Source organism: Corylus avellana, chromosome 10 (assembly GCF_965113065.1).
Source record: "Corylus avellana chromosome 10, dhCorAvel1.hap1.2, whole genome shotgun sequence".
NCBI lineage: Eukaryota > Viridiplantae > Streptophyta > Magnoliopsida > Fagales > Betulaceae > Corylus > Corylus avellana.
Window position 1 is genome coordinate 3,082,238 of NC_142499.1, and position 19,686 is coordinate 3,101,923.

At 36.1% G+C, this 19,686-nt stretch overlaps 4 protein-coding genes across 6 annotated transcripts; 1 reads left to right on the forward strand and 3 right to left on the reverse strand.

The window, feature by feature from the left end:
• Window positions 1-3,902: 3,902 nt before the first annotated feature.
• Window positions 3,903-5,943, forward strand: LOC132192073 (protein EARLY RESPONSIVE TO DEHYDRATION 15). 2 transcript variants are annotated; one of them, XM_059607275.2, is made up of 3 exons: window positions 3,903-4,055; window positions 5,042-5,385; window positions 5,479-5,943. In XM_059607275.2, the coding sequence occupies exons 2-3, from the start codon at window positions 5,079-5,081 to the stop codon at window positions 5,634-5,636; spliced, it is 465 nt and encodes a 154-aa protein (XP_059463258.1). In that variant the 5' UTR covers window positions 3,903-4,055; window positions 5,042-5,078; the 3' UTR covers window positions 5,637-5,943. The 2 variants fall into 2 exon arrangements, with proteins under 2 accessions (XP_059463258.1, XP_059463257.1); XM_059607274.2 differs by having other exon boundaries at window positions 3,904-4,049.
• A 1,553-nt stretch (window positions 5,944-7,496) lies between these two features.
• On the reverse strand, window positions 7,497-9,778 carry LOC132161689 (uncharacterized). Its single transcript, XM_059571864.2, has one exon. The coding sequence runs from the start codon at window positions 9,659-9,661 to the stop codon at window positions 7,610-7,612; it is 2,052 nt and encodes a 683-aa protein (XP_059427847.2). The 5' UTR covers window positions 9,662-9,778; the 3' UTR covers window positions 7,497-7,609.
• Window positions 9,779-10,487: 709 nt separating this feature from the next.
• On the reverse strand, window positions 10,488-11,856 carry LOC132192360 (protein EARLY RESPONSIVE TO DEHYDRATION 15). 2 transcript variants are annotated; one of them, XM_059607675.2, is made up of 3 exons: window positions 11,715-11,856; window positions 10,937-11,280; window positions 10,488-10,840 (listed from the first exon to the last, which is right to left on the reverse strand). In XM_059607675.2, exons 2-3 carry the CDS (start codon window positions 11,241-11,243, stop codon window positions 10,683-10,685), a joined length of 465 nt encoding a protein of 154 aa, XP_059463658.2. In that variant the 5' UTR covers window positions 11,244-11,280; window positions 11,715-11,856; the 3' UTR covers window positions 10,488-10,682. The 2 variants fall into 2 exon arrangements, with proteins under 2 accessions (XP_059463658.2, XP_088367378.1); XM_088511252.1 differs by having other exon boundaries at window positions 11,709-11,856.
• A 522-nt stretch (window positions 11,857-12,378) lies between these two features.
• On the reverse strand, window positions 12,379-18,256 carry BPG2 (P-loop containing nucleoside triphosphate hydrolases superfamily protein). The gene is made up of 4 exons (XM_059572445.2): window positions 18,038-18,256; window positions 16,590-17,941; window positions 15,474-15,641; window positions 12,379-13,131 (listed from the first exon to the last, which is right to left on the reverse strand). Exons 1-4 carry the CDS (start codon window positions 18,153-18,155, stop codon window positions 12,778-12,780), a joined length of 1,992 nt encoding a protein of 663 aa, XP_059428428.2. The 5' UTR covers window positions 18,156-18,256; the 3' UTR covers window positions 12,379-12,777.
• Between the last annotated feature and the right edge of the window lie 1,430 nt (window positions 18,257-19,686).

Consider the following 19,686-nt stretch of genomic DNA (forward strand, 5'->3'; position numbering starts at 1 on the left):
TATAGAAGTTATTATGTGTAATATAAATGTTTTTTTTTTGACATGTCCGCACAAAGAGGGGGAGGGAGATTCGAACAAATGACATCCACTTCATTAAGTGTAGTCCCAGCCGATTGAACTACCTCTTGGGAACATGTAATATAAATGTTTCTATTCTTACTCAAATCTCAAAAGTTATATATTCTTTTAAATTAAAATATATATATATATATATACAAATATCACTCTTCGACTTTGATGTAACTGTCAATTTCGTCTTTGCACATTCCATTTGTGACAAATCAAATCTTCTTCTGTTAAATTTAACGGATATACTCAACTGATATGCATATGGTGGTTTCCCACCAAATCATCAATAATAGTGAAATGACATTATTAATCCCTTACTCCTTTTTTTTTTTTTTTTGTTTAATGAATACTTACTCCTCTAATTTATATTCAAAAAAATAATAATAAATAAAATTTTAACCGAAAATTCTATCGAACTGATGAAATTAAAAGAAGGTGAAAAATAGAAATGACAACATTGCAAATACTGTAATACATTGAAAGGTAAGTGAAATTTCTCCAAAATCTTTATATTCTTAAATCCCCTTTCCCCTCTTTGAACAAAAAAAAAAAATTATTATTATTATATATATATATATATATCTCTTGGACATTGATGTGAGTGGCAATTTGGTCTTTACCTAATGCATTTGTGACAAATCAAATCTTCTCTTTCATCTATAAGATAGAGTCAACTGATATGCGTGGTTTTCCCACCACGTCATCAATAATAATGAAATGACATTATTTATCACCACTTCCTCAATAATACTTCCAATCTTTTCCAGTAATTTTCATTATTCATCGTCCATAATTTGTCATAAATGTAATTTGCAGAGACAAAATAAATATTCGACTAAATTAATCATTATATCAAAGTCGAAGGGTGATTTTTGTAAATTTACCCGGAAACTTTTTATTGAGATATTTATTAGCAAATGGTAAGCCACGTAATAATCAGACAAATTTACTAATTGTCGATAGACGCCAAAAGATGGGCGGCCATGTTGAAAATGGAGCAGCATTTTTAGCCATTAATATATAGATATTATAAGAGGATAGGCATCATTACTTTATAACATAGTATAGTATAATTGGCAAAGTGGCAAAACGGATTTCCCCCATATGAAAAGTGTTGCCCACAATTCTCTTACATCAGGCCTCTTGCTTTATCGCCCAAAAAGGATCGCCCTTAAAAAATAATAAAATGGCCTATTTTTCATGCCAACAAACTTTCTAAAGTCACACTACGGTCATTTTCGTGGAACCTACTAGGCAACTACTTGGGAGTTGGGACTATAGTTATAAGAAAGAACACAAATAACAAAAAAGAATTGTGTGTCTTTAAGGGTGTCACAAAGCGGTGGGCAAAAAGACTTGGTTAGAAATCTCATGCAATGAAGGTAATTACTACTGTTAAGTGGTTGTTGCAGAAAAAACATTGTTGGTAAACGAACGGGATCCGTCACCAAGAACAAACGCTAGTTACAAAAGTCTCCACTATCGTATCGGTCCACAAAAAAGTCAGGAGCCAATAACCCAAACAACACAAAAAAAAAATAAAAATCAAAATTACAACAAAACACCAAAAATATCAAGTAATGAACTTAGTAGCAAAATGCCAACTTTTATTTGTTTGTTTGATTTGTGAAATTCGTGGCATGCAAATACAATTGATTTTTTTTCCTTTTTATTTTAGAAGTTATGATCTAATAATTATTTTTTATTGTCACGTAATTAAATTCTATGAGAGTATAGCAGTCGAGTAATTTAATTTTTTTTATTTAAAAGTTAGACTATTTATGTTGAATATTATTATTATTATTATTATTTTTTAAAAGAATCGATTAGTAACGGAATTATTGCTAAAGGTGGATCCCACATTTGGGTCTAAAAAATGATTATGATAGGAAAGCATGATTAGGATGCGTGTCTTTTGGTAGGCATGATATAAATGTGGACCTATCATTCTCTTACACATCCCGTTTAACCTGGCCGACCAACAAGCCCATGTGAAAACACGCATAATCTGGTATGGATGCACCAAAACTGGCCCCACCATACGAAAGATTAGACTTAAATTTGGCGAAATGCAAGTGGCCCTTCATGTAATATATACTCCTCCCGTCCCTAGAGTACCTACTCTTTATTCCAAAGTCAATATTGGCGCACATGCTTGGGGCCCGCACCCATGATTCAATTAATTTGCCATGTCAGCATATAAAAATAGAGAAAATGCTAGGAATCATTATATTTAGCCCATATTCTTTTTGGATGTGTAGATTATGTAGATTCTACGTCAGTCCATAGTAGACTTCACAAATTTAATGATTAATTATAAGGGAGTATGTACCAAATATGAAAAATTTATTGACATCTAACATTTCTCTAAAAATACCACTCATCTTCTTATAACGGTGTATGCTTGCCATTTGGACTTTAAAAATGAAGTGGCATGTAATTGTAGCATATTTGATTGATGTGAAAAAAAAAAATAAGAATGTTTTGTATGAAAAAAAAAAAAAAAAAAAAAAAATTGCTTTGTAGTGATTTTTTTATTTGAATAATAATAAAAAATGAATGATGGAATATAAAAATAAGAATGTTGGATGTTAATTTTGAGATGAATAATATGGAACCTTTTTGAGTCCATTGGCTAGCATAGCCATGTGACATTAAGTGACTCTCCTAACTTAGAGTTTTTTTTTTTAAAGAAGCCACCTTATTCTTAGAGTGACCTATAGCATTACTTCATTTGTTCATGTAACTTTTTTGCAAATAGAAATTTTATTATATGTTATTAAATTAGTAGAATCCATGTGATGGAAGGTGAATTTAAAAAATAATTTGATAAAAGATAGGTTAACAAATATTATATAAATCCCTTAATTTATAGAAACAAAATCAACATTTATTCTAAATGATTTATATCCTTAACAAGATAGATAAGAGTTTAAATAATATTGTAGCTCTTTTTACAAATCACCCATTAAATTCACGAGACTCACAATAATATAAGGTACAGCATGGGTAGCATATCTTTATATGAATTGAAAGGGATATGAAACGATTCTTTTAAACATAATGACAAAATTGACCAAAAAAATATAAAATAACAATTTTGCCATTCTTTTTTTAAAAACCAGGTCCCCTCTCAATTTCTATATTTAAAATAATGTAATGAAGAATACCTGAATATTTTAATTTGAAAACGATAGCTAAGCTACATATAATTTTTTTTTTTTTTTTTTTTCATTTCTTTAAGCTATTTGTGGTGGTTAAATAGAAAATGATTGTTTTTTTTCAATTAAAAGAAGATTTACAAAGCTAAAGATTTTAATAACTTAAACCTAATCATGACTCATGAGTGCATCTTGAGCATCGTCAGATTTAACAGTTATCAAGCGTACATATTTAATCTTCTGATTTTATGTATGTAAGAAATTAGAATATAATTTGAGATTAATTGGAAACTAAATTGTAAAATTAAAAGAGAAAAAAAAAAAAAAGAAAATTGGCATTTTCTATTTTGATTTGAAATGTGAAAAATGGTTTTTTTTTTTTTTTTTGGAAGAGTATTTTTATATTTTGATTTGTTTATTAATTTTTGTTAGAGCAGAAAATAAATTTTTTTAACAAAAATAACATAATTTTGTTGAAATGTTTTATTTTCACTATTTTTGGTTTGGGTTATTGTAAAGAACCGTAAAAATGTAACTGTAGGAAGTCAAAGTCAACAAAAAACAACAGGCAATACGCGGAGCGATGACTTACGCTGACTCGGCAGGCCGTACAGTGCATATGATATATCTGTGAGCTTTGTTCGGCACCGCACCTCAAACGCGTAGCTCCGAACCAACGAGGCTCGGACTGCCCGCACTATATATATCTGACCCCTCTTACCCCAATCCTCACGCGGTGTACACGTATCTTTCGCGGAACGGGCGGAACCAAAAGCTTCGATTCGACGGAAAGGCAGAGAGAGTTTGTTGGATCTGAAGGTAACGGTAACAATGATCTCTCTCAGTTTCAGATCTTTTCCGTACGAAGAAATTTGTGTGTGCTTTTGATTCACGGATGTGGTGGAATTGGAAGAATTTTGAGTTTTTGTTTGGTTGCTAAGAAAGTTAAGGAAAAGAATTGGAAAATCGAAATTGTTGCTTCTGCTTTTTTGGTTAAGCCTTGACGGTTTCGCTTTCATTTAATAAATAGAAAATTTTCATTTGATATTTCAATGCGCATATAACCGAGTTTTTGCGGGGTTTTTTTTTTTTTGGATTTTTAATTAATTATTAAAATGATTAATTATTATGAAGATGTTTGTTTTGTTTCTTGGTATTATATTTCATTCAGCCGTGTGATCTGATGAAAATGTTTACCTTTTGAACAATATTTGATATTCAGGTATGGTAAACTTCGTGAACATCTGGGATATTTAATTATTATGAACATCTTGGTATCTGATTGTGATCTTTTCAATTTTAGTCTGTTGGTGTTGTTGAAGATCATACTCGCGCTTCATCTGTGTTTTTGAATTCTATATGTATCCCAATTTGTATAAAAATGATTTTTTTTTTTTTTTTGGTTTAAAATGATACTTCAAGTTCTAAATTCATGGGAGTTTGATTTTCTTCTTGTGGGGCATGAATTGTGAGGGAAGAAGATACTATGGTTTGTTGTTGAACGAATGATTTGGTGCTTCCTCGTGTATTATTTATATTTACTGTGAAGTCCTGATTGGTGAATGGTCGATGGTACTGGTCAATTAAGTTGCTTTTGCTGCTCAGTTGAATTTTTGGTTGATGTTTTTATAATGATTTCAATGTTGGGAAATGGTTTCAGATATTGATGAATTGTTACTCAAATAAGTGGTTATGGGGCTTTAATTTCAGGGTTTGAGATTTATTATCAATGATCATTGATCAAGAACTGTTTCTCTTGTAGTCGATGTTTCTTTATTTTATAGTAATAATCTGTTGATTTTGAATTACAGGTAAAAGAAGCAAGGGTTGGTGGAGGTGATTGAAAGCATGGCACTAGTTTCAGGAGGAAGGTCAACATTGAACCCCAACGCCCCTCTCTTCATTCCTGCTGCATTCCGGCAAGTGGAGGATTTCTCTCCGGAATGGTGGCAACTGGTCACAACCTCAACATGGTACCATGACTATTGGCTCAGCCAACACCAGGGTGAGGATGGTTTCTATGAAAATGCTGAGGATGATGACTTTGATGTTGCTAATTTGCTGCCAGAGACCTTTGAATTTGATGATGATGGAGAAGATTTTTCAAACATGGAAACTCAGTTTGAGGAGTTTCTCCAATTTTCTGAAAACAAAGGTGTGCTAATATATTGTATGTAACATATATAGCAATTGAAAAAAAAATCGCAGTAGAGCATTTGACATAATAGTTGTTGATTTGAAATGGTAGGTTTGGAAATGGATGCTGCGTCAGTGATGAAGAATCTGAAATCTTTGGAGGAAAGTTATTCCCCCAAGTCCCCAGTTGTACCTGCAAAATATGCAGAGAAGCCGGGAAAGAGCATGAACCCAAAATGCAGCCCCCGGCGCATCCAGCAGCCCCGCTGAAGGGAGCAAAGCTTGCTTTGACTTTAGTTTATAGCTTATCTAGAATCTCAGCAAAAAGTAACATCTACCCGTTTTCTCTTTCTGCGACTTCTGTATAGAGCAAGGTTGCGACTCTTGCATCGATCCTTGTTCATTCTCGTGTATTTGTTCAGTTTACAGTCAACTCAGCTTACCAAACCAAAAAAAAATGTAAAAATCTTCACTAGGAAAAAAAGAGGTTCTGTTTATCAGGAAATGGAATTGTTCACTGCTCTTGCATTGTGTTTAAATTCTAAAGCTAAAGCTATTTCGAATCTTTCCATATTCATATCATTGGTCTGGTGATTAACGAAGCAAAATCTCATATTGATTTCAATCTTTGAAGTTTGCATCCTTGGTACTGACGGTTGATTTTTAGTGTTCGAAATTTTTTGGCATGAAAAACTGTTGAATCTCTTGCTCGTAATTAGCTTGCACCAAGTTCAACGTCTGGGATCCACCAATTTTAGGGTTCTCTTCAGCAGAAATAAAGGCCAATGTCTGTTGCTTCGAAAAATAAAAGAGAAAAAGAATAAAGGGCCAACATCTGTTCTGGAAAGAGGAGAAAGGGATATGAAGAATGATGCATTGCATGAAAAGGAGGAAAAGGACTACAAATCTAAATGAATGGGATGAGGATCCTCCCTGAAACTAACGAAGACACGAAAAGATGTGCAGAACTTGTAGACCATTTGGAGTTTGAATTCTCGAGTCTCTTGAAAACCACATCTTCGGAATCCTGGAATTCTGAGTTCTCATGAACCTTGCTTCCAGGTTGTGTGGTTTATGCTTGTCATCAAACCTATCGAAAAGGAACCCACAAATTTCCAGTTTCTGCCCCTTTTGCCATACAAATTACTTAACTAAGTTTGTTAGTACAACAAATTAAGCCAAAAGAGTATGATCAAGACCTCAATAATAATAATAATAATAGGCTAACTCTTTGTCTAGTTTAGGATAACTTCTTTGAAAATGGACCCAACTACCCTTCTGATGTCAATATTGTGTTGTGATAATAATCTATAGATGGAGCAATGGCTCAACCTTTTTCAATGTGGTATTGCTAATAATTGTTTGTTCCAACCAAAAGAACAAAAAGGGAAAAGGGGAGAAAATAAGGCCAAAACAGAGAGAAGAGGAGAGAGAGGAAGTGGGGCTGCAGGAGCTCCTAGCTGCCATTATAATATTGTCAAGCTCTATAATGTTGCTTAGAATTAATCAGTTTTTAAATTTTGGATTTGAACTTCATTCAATGTTCAATAAGTTACTGAAATCTTAACCAAACCCCACAGTTGAAGAGTTTTTGAACACCCACCTTATAAACCAAGCCAGAAATTGCAAGAAAAAGAGCTATATATATATATATATATATATTCAAGACTTGCATTATATAAGTATACAGGAAGAATTAGCCAAGGATCCTAGGCATAGTACAAAACATACAAGAAACAGTAGAACATTGTTACTAATCTGATGAAGGGTAACAAACAGAAAGGAAGACAAACATAAATTCAAAAGAAATCAGGATTTTGAATCCCGCAACTCCTCAACATGATCTTCATATCAAAATTACATCAGATATTAGTCCAATAGAAATATTGAATCCCCCCATGCATTTGCCTCCCACAAAAACCAGCAAAGTAAAAGAAAAATAATTACTTTAATGCTTTCTACACTTCGTCTGCCAGATTTAAGTGAACAGATTTTTGTTTAATCAAGAAATTCTGTTCCAGATAGTATAAAGCTGCTGAATTGACTCAAACCTTGAAATACCGATCAACGCAAGAAATCAGAAGCAATACAAAACAATGAATTACCAACAGAGAGAATATGCATCTTGATTTGTGAAAAGCAAATTTCTCAATTAAAAATTCCAGAGGACTAACAAACAACTCAAGATTAGTCTTTCAGAATTTATAAGAAAAAGATTCACGAGACGCTTTACATTACATATCTCAATCATATACAACAAGTTTCTTGTATTCTTCACCAGATAAGGCTAATTCCATCACATCCTCGGAAGTCTGAATCCTACCTTCACCCAAGAACACAGTCAACATATTCTTTGAAAACCCACTCACAAGTGCCACCCCACTCTGACTCGCAACCACTGGAACTGACGACGAGTGCCTAAGGTTCCAAAACACAATCTCCGGCACTCTGTTGTATCCTTTCTCCCTGAACTTCCTCTGTATAGCTTCATAATCTGTTTCCCATGAATTCGAATCATTCCCACGATCAACATTCCCATACGAGCCATACCCATAATAATTAACACCACGCTGCCCAGATGCCACATCAAATTCCATATCACTGAAAACAAATACCCTCTTGATCAGTTGGTCTTCTGTCAGCTTGCCCTCAACTGCAACTTGCAAGATTTGGTCAAAAACTTTCTGAAAGTCTGTATTATAGCCCCACTCCATCTCCCTTATGAATTTAGTCTTGGCCAAAAGAGAATCCCCCTTAATCAAATGAAGCTGAGGATTTTCACTGAACGTAATCACTTTCCCCTTCCAGGGCTCCTCACTTAGCTCCGAAACTAGAAGCCCCAGCGCCACGCACACTTCCATCGGAGTCCCATTCATGCTCCCGGAAACATCACAAACAGCAATGCAATTCTTGAGCTTCCCTTTCTTGGCAACATCACTCACCATTCTTTCCCACTGAAGCTCCGCCACCTCATCACTATCCTTATCATCATAATAATTCTTAGGATACAGCGACTCGATAATCTCGTGGGGAAGCAATGCCCCAGCAGCAATCTTCGACTTCCCGCTCTTCACCTTCTCAAGATATTCCTCAAACCTCTCCTTATCGTGCTTCCTAAATTGCCACTTGTAAGTCTTCATGGCCACCGAAGCAACCCTGTTATACGGCAACCCGCTCCACTCATTAGCGGTCATGTAGACCTCCGGCAACTGCAACGCCTTATGCAAGGGAGCAAGAACTTGTTTCCTCAATCTATCTCTAACCCTGTACACATAATGTGCCTCCTCAATTCCCTCGTACTCCTCTCTTGGGAAAACCCGCCTCGCAATCCCTTCGCAGATTAACAACGACTTGTCGTACGACGAATCGATCGTCGGGCACCATTTCCCAGCAAGAGTAATCTTATGAACCTCCCCACAACCCAAAAACGCCACGTCTGATTTCAAAAGCTCAGCAAACAAATCACAAACGCAATCGAAAAGGAACCGGTAATTAGAGTCGTTATTATACCTATCCAAAGCCTTTGCAGCCATAGAAATCAGCCTCTCTTTCCTCAAATCCTTAGCTTTCTCCTTATCCACGTACTTCGATATCGTCTCCTCCTCCTCCTCCGAAGCAACCCTCCTCTTCCCCCCCTTACTACCTCTTCTCTTAAATTTCCCAGACTTTGTTTTCTGCCGAAAACTTGCCCTTATCCGCGAAAAACGTTTCCTACTCCGGACAATTTTTTTCTCCATCTTCCTCTGCTCCCAGGCTTGCTTTGCGCGTTCTCTGATATCGGGGCCTTCGAGAAGCCGATAGAGAATCTCCGGCAAATCTTTGAGATACCCGAAATCAGCAAGTGCCTTGACATTGAGAGCCAAGGTTTTAGGGTGGGTTTTGTGGAGCCAAAGAGCAGAGGTGTAGAACCCTTTTTTATCTGACTTCCCGGTGCCTCTCACACCCCTCAGATTGCATATCAGCTTCAGGGTGGTCAGGGCGTCGTGGGCCCAGGCCAGTTGGAGCTGTTGGATCAGATACTCCGACGGGGTATCGGGCACCACTTGGAAGAAGAAGTCCAGGCAAGGGTTTCCGGTCGACAAAAACGTCGGCGAGAGGTTTTCCGTAAAACCTATCGGGAGTTCCTCGTCATAGGATCCATAGCCATAGGCATCATCGTAATCATCGTCGTTTAGTGGTTTTCCGGTCAGATGGAGATCGTCGATTCGAGAGACAATAGAGCCAACACCGGCGTTTTGTGTGGAAGAGAGGTCTCCGGCGGCCGGTGGACCTAGGAGCCGTCCCGCAGAAGCCATTGTTTGTATTGGGACGATATAGGAGTCGAAAACCTCTGTATATATATAACGTAGTAACGTTTGGAGGGTTTTGGAGGCACGTATTAACGCATTGACGAAGATGTAGGGTTTTGAAGGTTTGTCACTTTGTCTTACGAGGGTTGGGATGCATGAGATCACGTCTCTGTTTCTTGGCGGCCACGCACGGTCATTGATATTTACTATTTAGCCAAGAATATCTCTGTATTTTCTGATAGAGCAGTTATCACTATTATTTATTTATTATATTTAATTATTTATGATTTCTTCTTCTAAATAAAAAGGTGATAAATATGGTAAATAATAAAATTATATATGCTGTTATGGGAAAAAATCTACCACGATTGGATGTATTTTATTTTATTTTTATTATTTTTTTTGTGTGGTTTGTGTTTTAAGGGTTAAGCTTATATGGGAGTAATTGTGTAATTAATTAGCAAATCCTACAAAGGAAAGTCGCTATAATGTCGAAAATATCCTTGGCTAATTTTTGATCTTTGCTTTACATTGTTGTTCTTGTTCCCGTAGGAAGCTTAACCCAATTCAAATATGTCAAAATAGGATTAGGATTAGAATTATCTAGAATTTTTAGGGATATTTAACCACCAGACCAAGGATATTGATATGATATGAATATTTTTGGCCCAAGGAGAGGGAAAAAGAGAGATTCTCGAACCTGATTATCAGTCGATTGAGCTATCAATTCAAGTTAGACCAAGTTATGAACAATTTGAGATCAACCACCCTTTTAAGGGAGGATATGGAAAGATTTGAAGGAGCTAAAGCTTGAGAATTTAAACACAATGCAAGAGCAGTGAACATTTTTACATTTTTTTTTTGGTTTGGTAAGCTGAGTTGACTGTAAACAGAACAAAGACACGAGAATGAACAAGGATTGATGCAAGAGTTGCAACCTTGCTCTATACAGAAGTTGCAGAAAAAGAAAAAGGGTAGTAAATGTTATTTCTAGATAAGCTACAAAATAAAGTCAAAAGCAAAAGCTTCAACGGGGCTGCTGAATGCGCCGGGGGCTGAATTTTGGGTTCATGTTCTTTCCCGGCTTCTCTGCATATTTTGCAGCTGCAACTGGGGACTTGGGGGGAACCCTTTCCTCCAAAGATTTCAGATTCTTCATCACTGCCGCAGCATTCATTTCCAAACCTATCATATCAAATCAATAACTATTATGTCAAATGCTCTACTGGGGTTTTTTTTTTTTTAATTGTTATATATGTTACATACAATATATGTGCACACCTTTGTTTTCAGAAAATTGGAGAAACTCCTCAAACTGAGTTTCCATGTTTGAAAAATCTTCTCCATCATCATCAAATTCAAAGGCCTCTGGCAGCAAATCAGCAACATCAAAGTCATCATCCACAGCATTTTCATAGAAACCATCCTCACCCTGTTGCTGGCTAAGCCAATAGTCATGGTACCATGTTGAGGTTGTGACCAGTTGCCACCATTCCGGAGAGAAATCCTCCACTTGCCGGAATGCGGCAGGAATGAAGAGAGGGGCGTTGGGGTTCAATGTCGAACTTCCTCCTGAAACCAGTGCCATGCTTTCAATCACCTCCACCAACCCTTGCTTCTTTTACCTGTAATTCAAAGTCAACAGAAGAAGATTATCAAAAGCCCGTGAATTTAGAGCTTGAAAAAATCTTTTTCTAAAAAAATAATAATAATAATAATAATAATATATACCGAGAAACAAAAGAAACATCTTCATAATAATTAATCATTTTTATAATTTATTAAAACTCCCCAAAAAAAAAAAAAAAAAAAAAAAAAACCCTAAAAAACTCGGTTATATATATGCGCATTGAAATATCAAATGAAAATTTTCTATTTATTAAATGAAAGCGAAGCCGAGGAACAATTTCCATTTTCGCAATCATTTTCCTTTGCTTTCGCAGCAACCAAACAAAAACTCAAAATTCTTCAAATTCCACCACATTCGTGAATCAAAAACACACACAAATTTCTCGTACGGAAAAAATTTGAAACTGAGAGAGAGCATTTTTACCGTTACCTTCAGATCCAACAAACTCTCTCTGCCTTTTCGTTGAAATGAAGCTTTTGGTTCCCCGTTCAGCGAAATATACGTGTACAGCGTGAGGATTGGGGTCATATATATATACATATATATCTCGTTCGCTGGGACGGGAGCTACACGTTTGAGGTTCGGTGAACCCACTGAACCGAACCAGCCCACTGATATTGACTGTACGGCTGCCAAGTCAGCGCCAGCTGTCTTTTTTGTTGACTTTCACTTTATAGCCCAAATCCAAATTCCAAATAATTCCAATACCCAAAATGTGAATAATAATAATAATAATAATAATAATAATGGTAATAATAATAATAATAATGGTAATAATCCATTTGGAGGAATTGATTGAAAGCCACATTTTCGGAATCGTCGTGAACATTGCTTCCAGGCTAATTGTGGTTTATGCTTGTTAAAAATCCTATAAAAAAGGATTGCCCACAAATCTCCAGTTTCTATTCCTTTCCCAATAAATTTTTTTATAAATTTCGTTTTAGGTCGTCGAGCGAGTTTCACCTGCCCCGGCAGCCTAGAACGTGGGCCACAATCCGCCGCTATTAGGCTGCCCAAATTTCAGGGAATCCCCCTGAATTTTGAATAGATTTGTGGTGAGGTTTTGATCAACAGCCACTTGCATGATTCTCTAAAATGAACTCAAGTGAGTTTTTCTAATGAGAAAAACCATTTAATCAAATATCTAATATACACTGGCATTGCAATCATTCATGTTAAATTTACAAAGATTAGCATCTCATCCAACACTAATTACACACTCCCTTCCTTCCCTTGATGTCATTTATCCATCAGTTTAACAGCAGCAATGATTTAGATTACTACTCTTAATATAGGAAAGTTAAATCCTTTACTTGCACCCATCTGCCAAAAATCTGGATGCTTTATATATAACATGAAGAAATGAACCTCTTTTTTTTTTTTAATCAATACCTAGGCTAGCTTTTAACAGCCTCAAGCTCAATCATGCTACTGAATCTGAACGGAAAAGTAACAAACTGGTCGTGGCTTTTTCTCTTCTTGTATTCTCTCTTCAAACGGACACATCAGAAAGGAAATCTGTACTCACTTCCTGAAGCTTTTTCTTTCTTTGAGCTTCAACTTTAGTTTGGGTGCCAAGAGCAACAGATATGGCCTTTGGTAACCAAAACCCAGGTCTCTCAATAAATGGCGCTCGGTCGAGAACCAAAGGTTCTCTTAATGTTACTTCAATGCCATCATATGTCCACAATGTCAAGGTTGCTTCACCTTTGAGACCTAAAGAGAACCAACCTAAACCAGCCACTGCAATGTCAATGCTATTCACATCCCAGCTTGTTCCAGACACTTTCACTTCCCTCTCTTCCCATTTGCCTAATTCAGAAGCACGTTCTGTGCCAATGGGAGGCTGAGACAAGAAAAACCCAAATACAGTTATACAAACTATACCATGTATTAGAAGAGCAATTGTAATTTACAAAAATATCAAGACAAAGTAATCTCATTGTTTTCCAGGCATTCAAAGTTAAATTCCATCACCTAGAAGGAACTGCATTCCTCCCTTTATCACCAGTTAAATTTACATAAATCAAAACCTTAATACCACACAATACATATGATCCCATTAATGTTTTGAAAAAGAAAAAAAAGGCAGTATTCTTTTCATCGAGGATTATGATTTGAAAGGTAGATTCCCCTAAGATGATGTGATTAACTTCAAATCCTCATGGTACTAGATAACAGCCATATTTGTAGTACAAAATAACTGAAACATACACATTGTCCACTTTCATCACAAGCACCCGCATATATCAATAATTTAAGATGCACTTGCCTCTCGATAACCTTTCAAGGATACTAGATTTCAGGGTAAAGTTGTTTAGAAAACAAGGAAAGTTGTAGAAGAGAGATCTTGTGATTGCTCTTGCACCAATTGTTAGAAATTGCATGTCATCATATTACTGAGCAAGATAGACATTTCGGACAACTATTTTTGACATTACCATTTTGGAGTTCTTAAATTCTTTTATTATCTATTATTGTTACTTTTTTTTTCTTTTTTTTTTTTCGTCATGATGCACCTAGACCAAAAAAGAAGTTCTGTATGTGCTTTGGAAACTAAATCCAATCGCAGCTAATGGCCATGACATTTTTGGTAAAACCAAAATTGGAGAGCTATTTGGAAAAAAAAAAAATTTATTATTAAAACAAAAAAAAAAAACAAAGTTTTTAAAACTTACCAAATAGGAAATGGGGAAAAAATTATCAGACCCTTAAAAGGAATCTATTTTAACTCCTGCAGCTAAATGTCTCAACAGCAAACAGAAGACGATAACAATGTTCTTTACAGAAATAAATGTGCATGTAGGCAATAGAACAAAAACAGCTAGAAACCTTTAAAAAATTTCCAACTCATCAATTCATCTCGATTAAGATGTCAATGTTCGCCTCATACTCCATGCATAATATTCCCCTATATCTCCCCTTCCGTCGGTGAGATAAAAATTTAAAAGAATAGGAATCAACATATATATAACTTCAATGCAAGAGCAAGTGTGACCCTGAAGGGCCAACCCACCTGGAAATCTCACCCTACAACAAGTTGGCTTCTATAATGGAGGCATATGATGTCCATGGGCAAAATCTACGGTGATCTAATGAGAAAACCAATGTTGGACTCTTCTAATCCAACCAGCAGGAAGAGTGCACTCTTATACAATTTTAAGAAAGCATTCTAAATATTTCAAAAGATAATATGCACTATACGTATGCAACTGGTGCATTATGCAGCCTGGGAACCAATATAACGCAATTTGTATTCCTTTTTAGTTCTCATACAAGAAAGGCTCATTCATGAAGAACAAATTCCTGAGAACCAACCAAGATCTATCCATCTTGGGATTGTAGTTGCCATTTTGTCATATATCTCTAAAGGGCTGGCTGGCCGAAGGGCATGCCTCATAAGTTGAGAGAGGTGTTTTGAACAAGTTGACTTCAACATGCACTGCCAATAGGAGTTTATGCACTACAACAACAAAAGAGCAGAGTTCTTTTTTTGGGATAGAACAGAAAAGATGCCTATAGTTTTGAGTGGATTCAAGTTATGGGCCCTTTCTAGTTTCTAGTTTCTCGTGTTTATGCAAGTTTGGATTGTTTAATAAACAAGCGTAAATTTCATTTAATAAATGAGCCGATCCCGAGCCAAGCACGTGCCTATTCGTGTACGGCTTTGTTCATTTATCATCCTAGCTGAACATATTTTCTTCACTCACAATGAGCTCTAGTTCAAAATGGCACCTCTTCCCTACACAAGAATAGTTTGAAGGGTGTGATCTTCAAGACTAACAGAGTGTATGTAACACTCACCAATTTTTTTTTTAAAAAAAGGTAATATGTACGTCCAGATCTACAGTTCAATCATATTATTTACCTCTTTTAAAAAAGCGATGAAAGAGTTTCCCCGGGAGCTCCTCTCCCCCTAATTCTAGATATAAACAAAGTACTTAAAAGCAGCATATATTTTGACTAACTTAGTTGTGATATATTGAGTGTTAACTCATGAAGAATAGACCCAAAAATGTCATTGGGCCCCAACAAGTGCCACTTGCACTTGGAATCCAATCTGCAACATAGAACCAGTTAAAATTTGTAATACTATTCTTCTTTCCCTTTCCTTTTTTATTTCTTGGGGGTGGGGGATATGTGTGACACGATAGTTACTGTATCCCATTTGGATAAAAAAAATTTTACCTGTAACCTAACACCAACATGGTTTCTCCAAATCTCATCAGCATTTTCTATCTTTCCCAAGTGTAGAGAAACATTTGGAGAAGCCCAAATTGTGACATAAATTGTTTCCACAGAAGCTTGACTAAGATCAAGCCTCATAAGACCACCAACATGAATGGCCTGCCCAGCCTGCAAACATTAAACATGCTAAGACTATCAGATCCAGAATAGGATCATAGATTCTGATATAATTATCATGTTCATAATAGATTGTACATTTCTATACAGTTATAGATGACGAGGCTAACAATACAAAAAGATAAAGGTATCATATTCATCTCAAACACAAATATAATTATCTACACAGCTAATTCAACTGTCTAACATTGAAACTTATCCTGTATAGCATATATTAAAGTGTTTGAAGCAATAGGCATATTAACATAATAACAGAAAAGGGAGAAAAATCCCCAATAATTATTATTATGATGTCCATTTTTCCCATGCTTGCTTCTCTAAAACATGTTTCCCTAGGCATGTTTCCCATTGGTACTGGGATTAACATAAGATGAATTGGACAAGTGTACATCAGAATCTGATGCAGTGAATTCCAATAGTCTTTAGTTAAGGCACTTGAATTGGTCATCGTGACTTGCTACAATGCTACTCCCATAAATTAATGAAAAGAGGGCCCACATATCATTTTAAAATGACTATTAAAGAAACAGAGATCAGAAGAAAGAATAAATTTTAATAAGGTCAAGCTAATGTTTCTTCAAAAATCATGTTGAAAAATCAACATAAAAATTGATACCCGATTTCCTCTTCTTTTTCTAGAGCTCAATCAGAACTTCTAGTACTTTTTCTACTTCATGATAATTCTTGTGAGGAACTTTTCCTTCCGTTAATTGCGACTCAATTGGAATACATAATGGTTCATATGAAACAATGTACAAGTTAGATACTTAAGCAGGTGCGGACAGTCAATGAGTGGTTTCACTTATAAGAACTTTCATCCACTATTCTTCTATAAGCTCTTAGTTAAAATAAGTGTATAATACATACATATATGCATACAACTGTATCTATGAAGGTGTAGGTCAAAAGTATCTTGCGATACAGTAACAAAGAACTTGCCTTGATCCTATAACTCCGAGGCCGTAGCTCCTTCCGTATTTCTACCATCTTCTGCTCATCCCTGTTCAATCGCATGGACATTAAATAAGGATGTAGAAGTCCAGGAGTGTCAAACATCTTAGCCTTGGCTGACAAAATCCCTCCAATTCTCAAAATGCCAAGAGTTGTTCCAGGAACTGGGGCCTCCGTGAGCTTTGTAACTTTTGCCCCTTCTTTCTTTGCAAATGCATTGATTAGAGTAGACTTGCCAGCATTCTGAGCCCCAATTACCCACACATTCCCTCGAGGACCAGCCAATTCCTTGATGAAGGACAACAGATTCTTCACACCCAAATCCTTCTGGGAACTAACCAAATAAACCCCGCTTAGCTTGGGTGCTCCTCCAGCCTTAGCATGATGGCGAACCCATCTATCTAACCTAGCAGGTGAAATTTGCGATGGCAGAAGATCAACCTTTGTAGCCACAACAACAAGCTTTGGTAACCTTTTGCTAAGCTTCAGGTCATCTCTGGCTCTTTCCAATGCCTTAAACAACGATTTTGCTGCCCGTTTTGGGAAAGAGCCATCAAAATCAACACAATCAACAACCATAACCACGACAGTAGCATTCGCATTCCCAGCGGGTTTCACCAACCGGGTAGCGATCAGCCTATCAAAATCAAAATCCGGTATCAAGTTTTCAGCCGTTTGGTTTTTCACCTGCCCATAATTCCTCAGTGAATGACACCGAGCACACACTGTAACCTCTTCTTTCTCTTTCTGAGCCTCCCTAGCCACCCTCTTCTTCTCCGCTTTCGACACCTTCTTCTTCTTGGCCTTCTCAATTGTGTCCTCATTAATATTACCATAACCAACCCCCGCCGGAGTAAATCCATCCAAATCCAACTTTTCCTCTTCCTCTTCCTCCATTAACTTAGCTTCCAATTCATCGGAATCCCAATCAAACTCATCCTCCGTTTCCAAATCACCTTCCCCCTCATCACTCTCATCAAATTCACCCTCAATGTCATTCACAAACCCCTCCTCCTCTTCTTCATCTTCAAACCCTAACTCACTCACCATGCCTTCCTCACCCTCTGACAGCTCTGCGACTGTCACACTCCTTTTTATATAATACCCAGGAAGGTTTGGGTCCTTATCTTGCATAAAGACCCCACAACCAGGACAAATAGGCCCATAGTTCTCATCCTCATCCCTTCCCTCACTCAAAACCGGGTTTCTACCTAATTTTCTTGGCGTAAATCTCCCACTAACTTTCTGAGTTGTTTCAATCGTTGTTTGGTTATGCTTTACTGCTAAATTAACCAATGAAACTTTCTTGCTATGTTTTTTGTTTATCTCTAAACTCAAGCCTGAGGAAAAAAAAAAACAGTGATTTTGGAAAGTGGGTTTTAATTCAAGAAAGTTAAGTAAAATGAGAGAGAGAGAGAGAGAGAGTGAATTTTTACCTGTGAAAATACGACTTTCTGTGATTGGTTTTTCTTGTATGATGCTATTGCTGAAACCTTTCGAGCTCAGCTTGGTCGTAGCTGCAGGGAGAGTGGTCGTAGATATCAATACAGCCATTTCTTCGAGATGCGAGAATGGTAGTTCTCTCTTTCCCTCACTGATGCACAGATAGAGAAGCGGGGGAGAAACGAGCAAGAGTGCGAGGGACCGGGCTCTGCAAACGCAGAGTTTGGATTTTGCTATGGTTTTTTTTTTTTTTTTAACTGCCCAATTTATCCTTACAATCATTAACAGTATAAATAAGGCTAAACATAATAAGATTGATTTATTATGTTTAGCCTTTTTAAATAAGGCTAAATTGATACTCATTTTATATCAATTATTACCATTTTTTAATAAATTTTTTTTTTTTATATCATCTACTTGTTTATATTTGTTGAACATACTGGTTTACTTATAGCCCTATTACTCAACATAATAATAGCGCCAAAATTTATTCTGACCCAATTTATTGGAATAGGATCCTCTCTAATCCAAATTGGACCGGAGAATATTCAATTTATGGCTAAAATTTCTAAGAATAAATCTTAAAGCCATAAATAGGACACATGTCCAATGGTCCATTAACCAAAAATAATAATAAAATATTATTTTAGATTTAAAAAATAAATAAAAATAAAAATTATAAAATATTTTAAAAAAACTAAGGGTAGCCAGCCAGCCCATAGGGGGTGGCCGGACTACAACGGGGGTGGTTTGAGCACCCCCTAGGCCCACCCCCATTCAATTTTTTTTTTTTTTTAGTTTGGCCCTAGAGTGTAGCCGGACAATCCCGTTGGGCCATGGGGTGGTTTCGACCACCCCAAACCGCCCAAACAATTTTTTTTTAGTTTGGCCATTGGGGTGGCCGGACCACCCCCAATTGGCAGGCCGGTTACCCTTAATTTTTTTAAAATATTTTCTAATTTTTTATTATTTTTAAAATTTTAAAATAAAATTTTATTATTATTTTTGGTTAGTGGACATGTGTCCTATTTATGGCTTTAAGATTTCTAAGAATAAATCCTAGCAATAAATTGGATATTCTTCAATCCAAAATTAACTAGGAGAGGGCTGTAAACAAGGCAAGCTAGGGCTATCCAAGCTTGGCTCATTTTAAATTTTTACGAACTCGAGCTCAAGCCGAGCTCTAAAATTTAAGCTTGGCTCAGCTCGCTAAGGAAAATTCCTTGTGTGAGCCGAGCTCGAGCTCATCTAGTAGGTGAGCCAAGCCAGTCGAGCTGGCTTAGCTAATTCAAACTTTTTGGAAAAAAAAAAAAAAACTAACTTGGCTCAGTAAGAGATGCTTGCATCCTTTTTATATATTACTTAGGTGAGAAAGATTTTTTGCTTTTTCCATGTGAGACAACTGGACAAGCTAACTATTATTGTGAGAGATGTGTGCTTGATTTTATTTTATTGGTGTGTGACACTTATAAGCAAACAATTTCAAGGAAAAAGAGTTTACTCTTAACACTTAATAGTAGCAAAAAAATGTTTAATATACATGGTTAATAATACTAATATATGAAATTGACTTTAAAAAAAAAAAAAGAAAAAAAAAAGTTATATAACATATTATATAACTTTTTTTTTTTTAACTAATTAG

What these genes read in the sequence shown, in the direction of transcription:
- LOC132192360 (XM_059607675.2), bottom strand. Translation starts at nt 11,243, where the DNA reads ATGGCACTGGTTTCAGGAGGAAGTTCGACATTGAACCCCAACGCCCCT. An exon ending in CCAATTTTCTGAAAACAAAG is followed by an intron (nt 10,841 to 10,936) that starts GTGTGCACATAT and finishes TTGATATGATAG; the next exon opens with GTTTGGAAATGAATGCTGCG.
- LOC132161689 (XM_059571864.2), bottom strand. Translation starts at nt 9,661, where the DNA reads ATGGCTTCTGCGGGACGGCTCCTAGGTCCACCGGCCGCCGGAGACCTC.
- LOC132192073 (XM_059607275.2), top strand. Translation starts at nt 5,079, where the DNA reads ATGGCACTAGTTTCAGGAGGAAGGTCAACATTGAACCCCAACGCCCCT. An exon ending in CCAATTTTCTGAAAACAAAG is followed by an intron (nt 5,386 to 5,478) that starts GTGTGCTAATAT and finishes TTGAAATGGTAG; the next exon opens with GTTTGGAAATGGATGCTGCG.
- BPG2 (XM_059572445.2), bottom strand. Translation starts at nt 18,155, where the DNA reads ATGGCTGTATTGATATCTACGACCACTCTCCCTGCAGCTACGACCAAG. An exon ending in AGAAAGTCGTATTTTCACAG is followed by an intron (nt 17,942 to 18,037) that starts GTAAAAATTCAC and finishes TTTTTTCCTCAG; the next exon opens with GCTTGAGTTTAGAGATAAAC. An exon ending in CTCGGAGTTATAGGATCAAG is followed by an intron (nt 15,642 to 16,589) that starts GCAAGTTCTTTG and finishes TAATGTTTGCAG; the next exon opens with GCTGGGCAGGCCATTCATGT.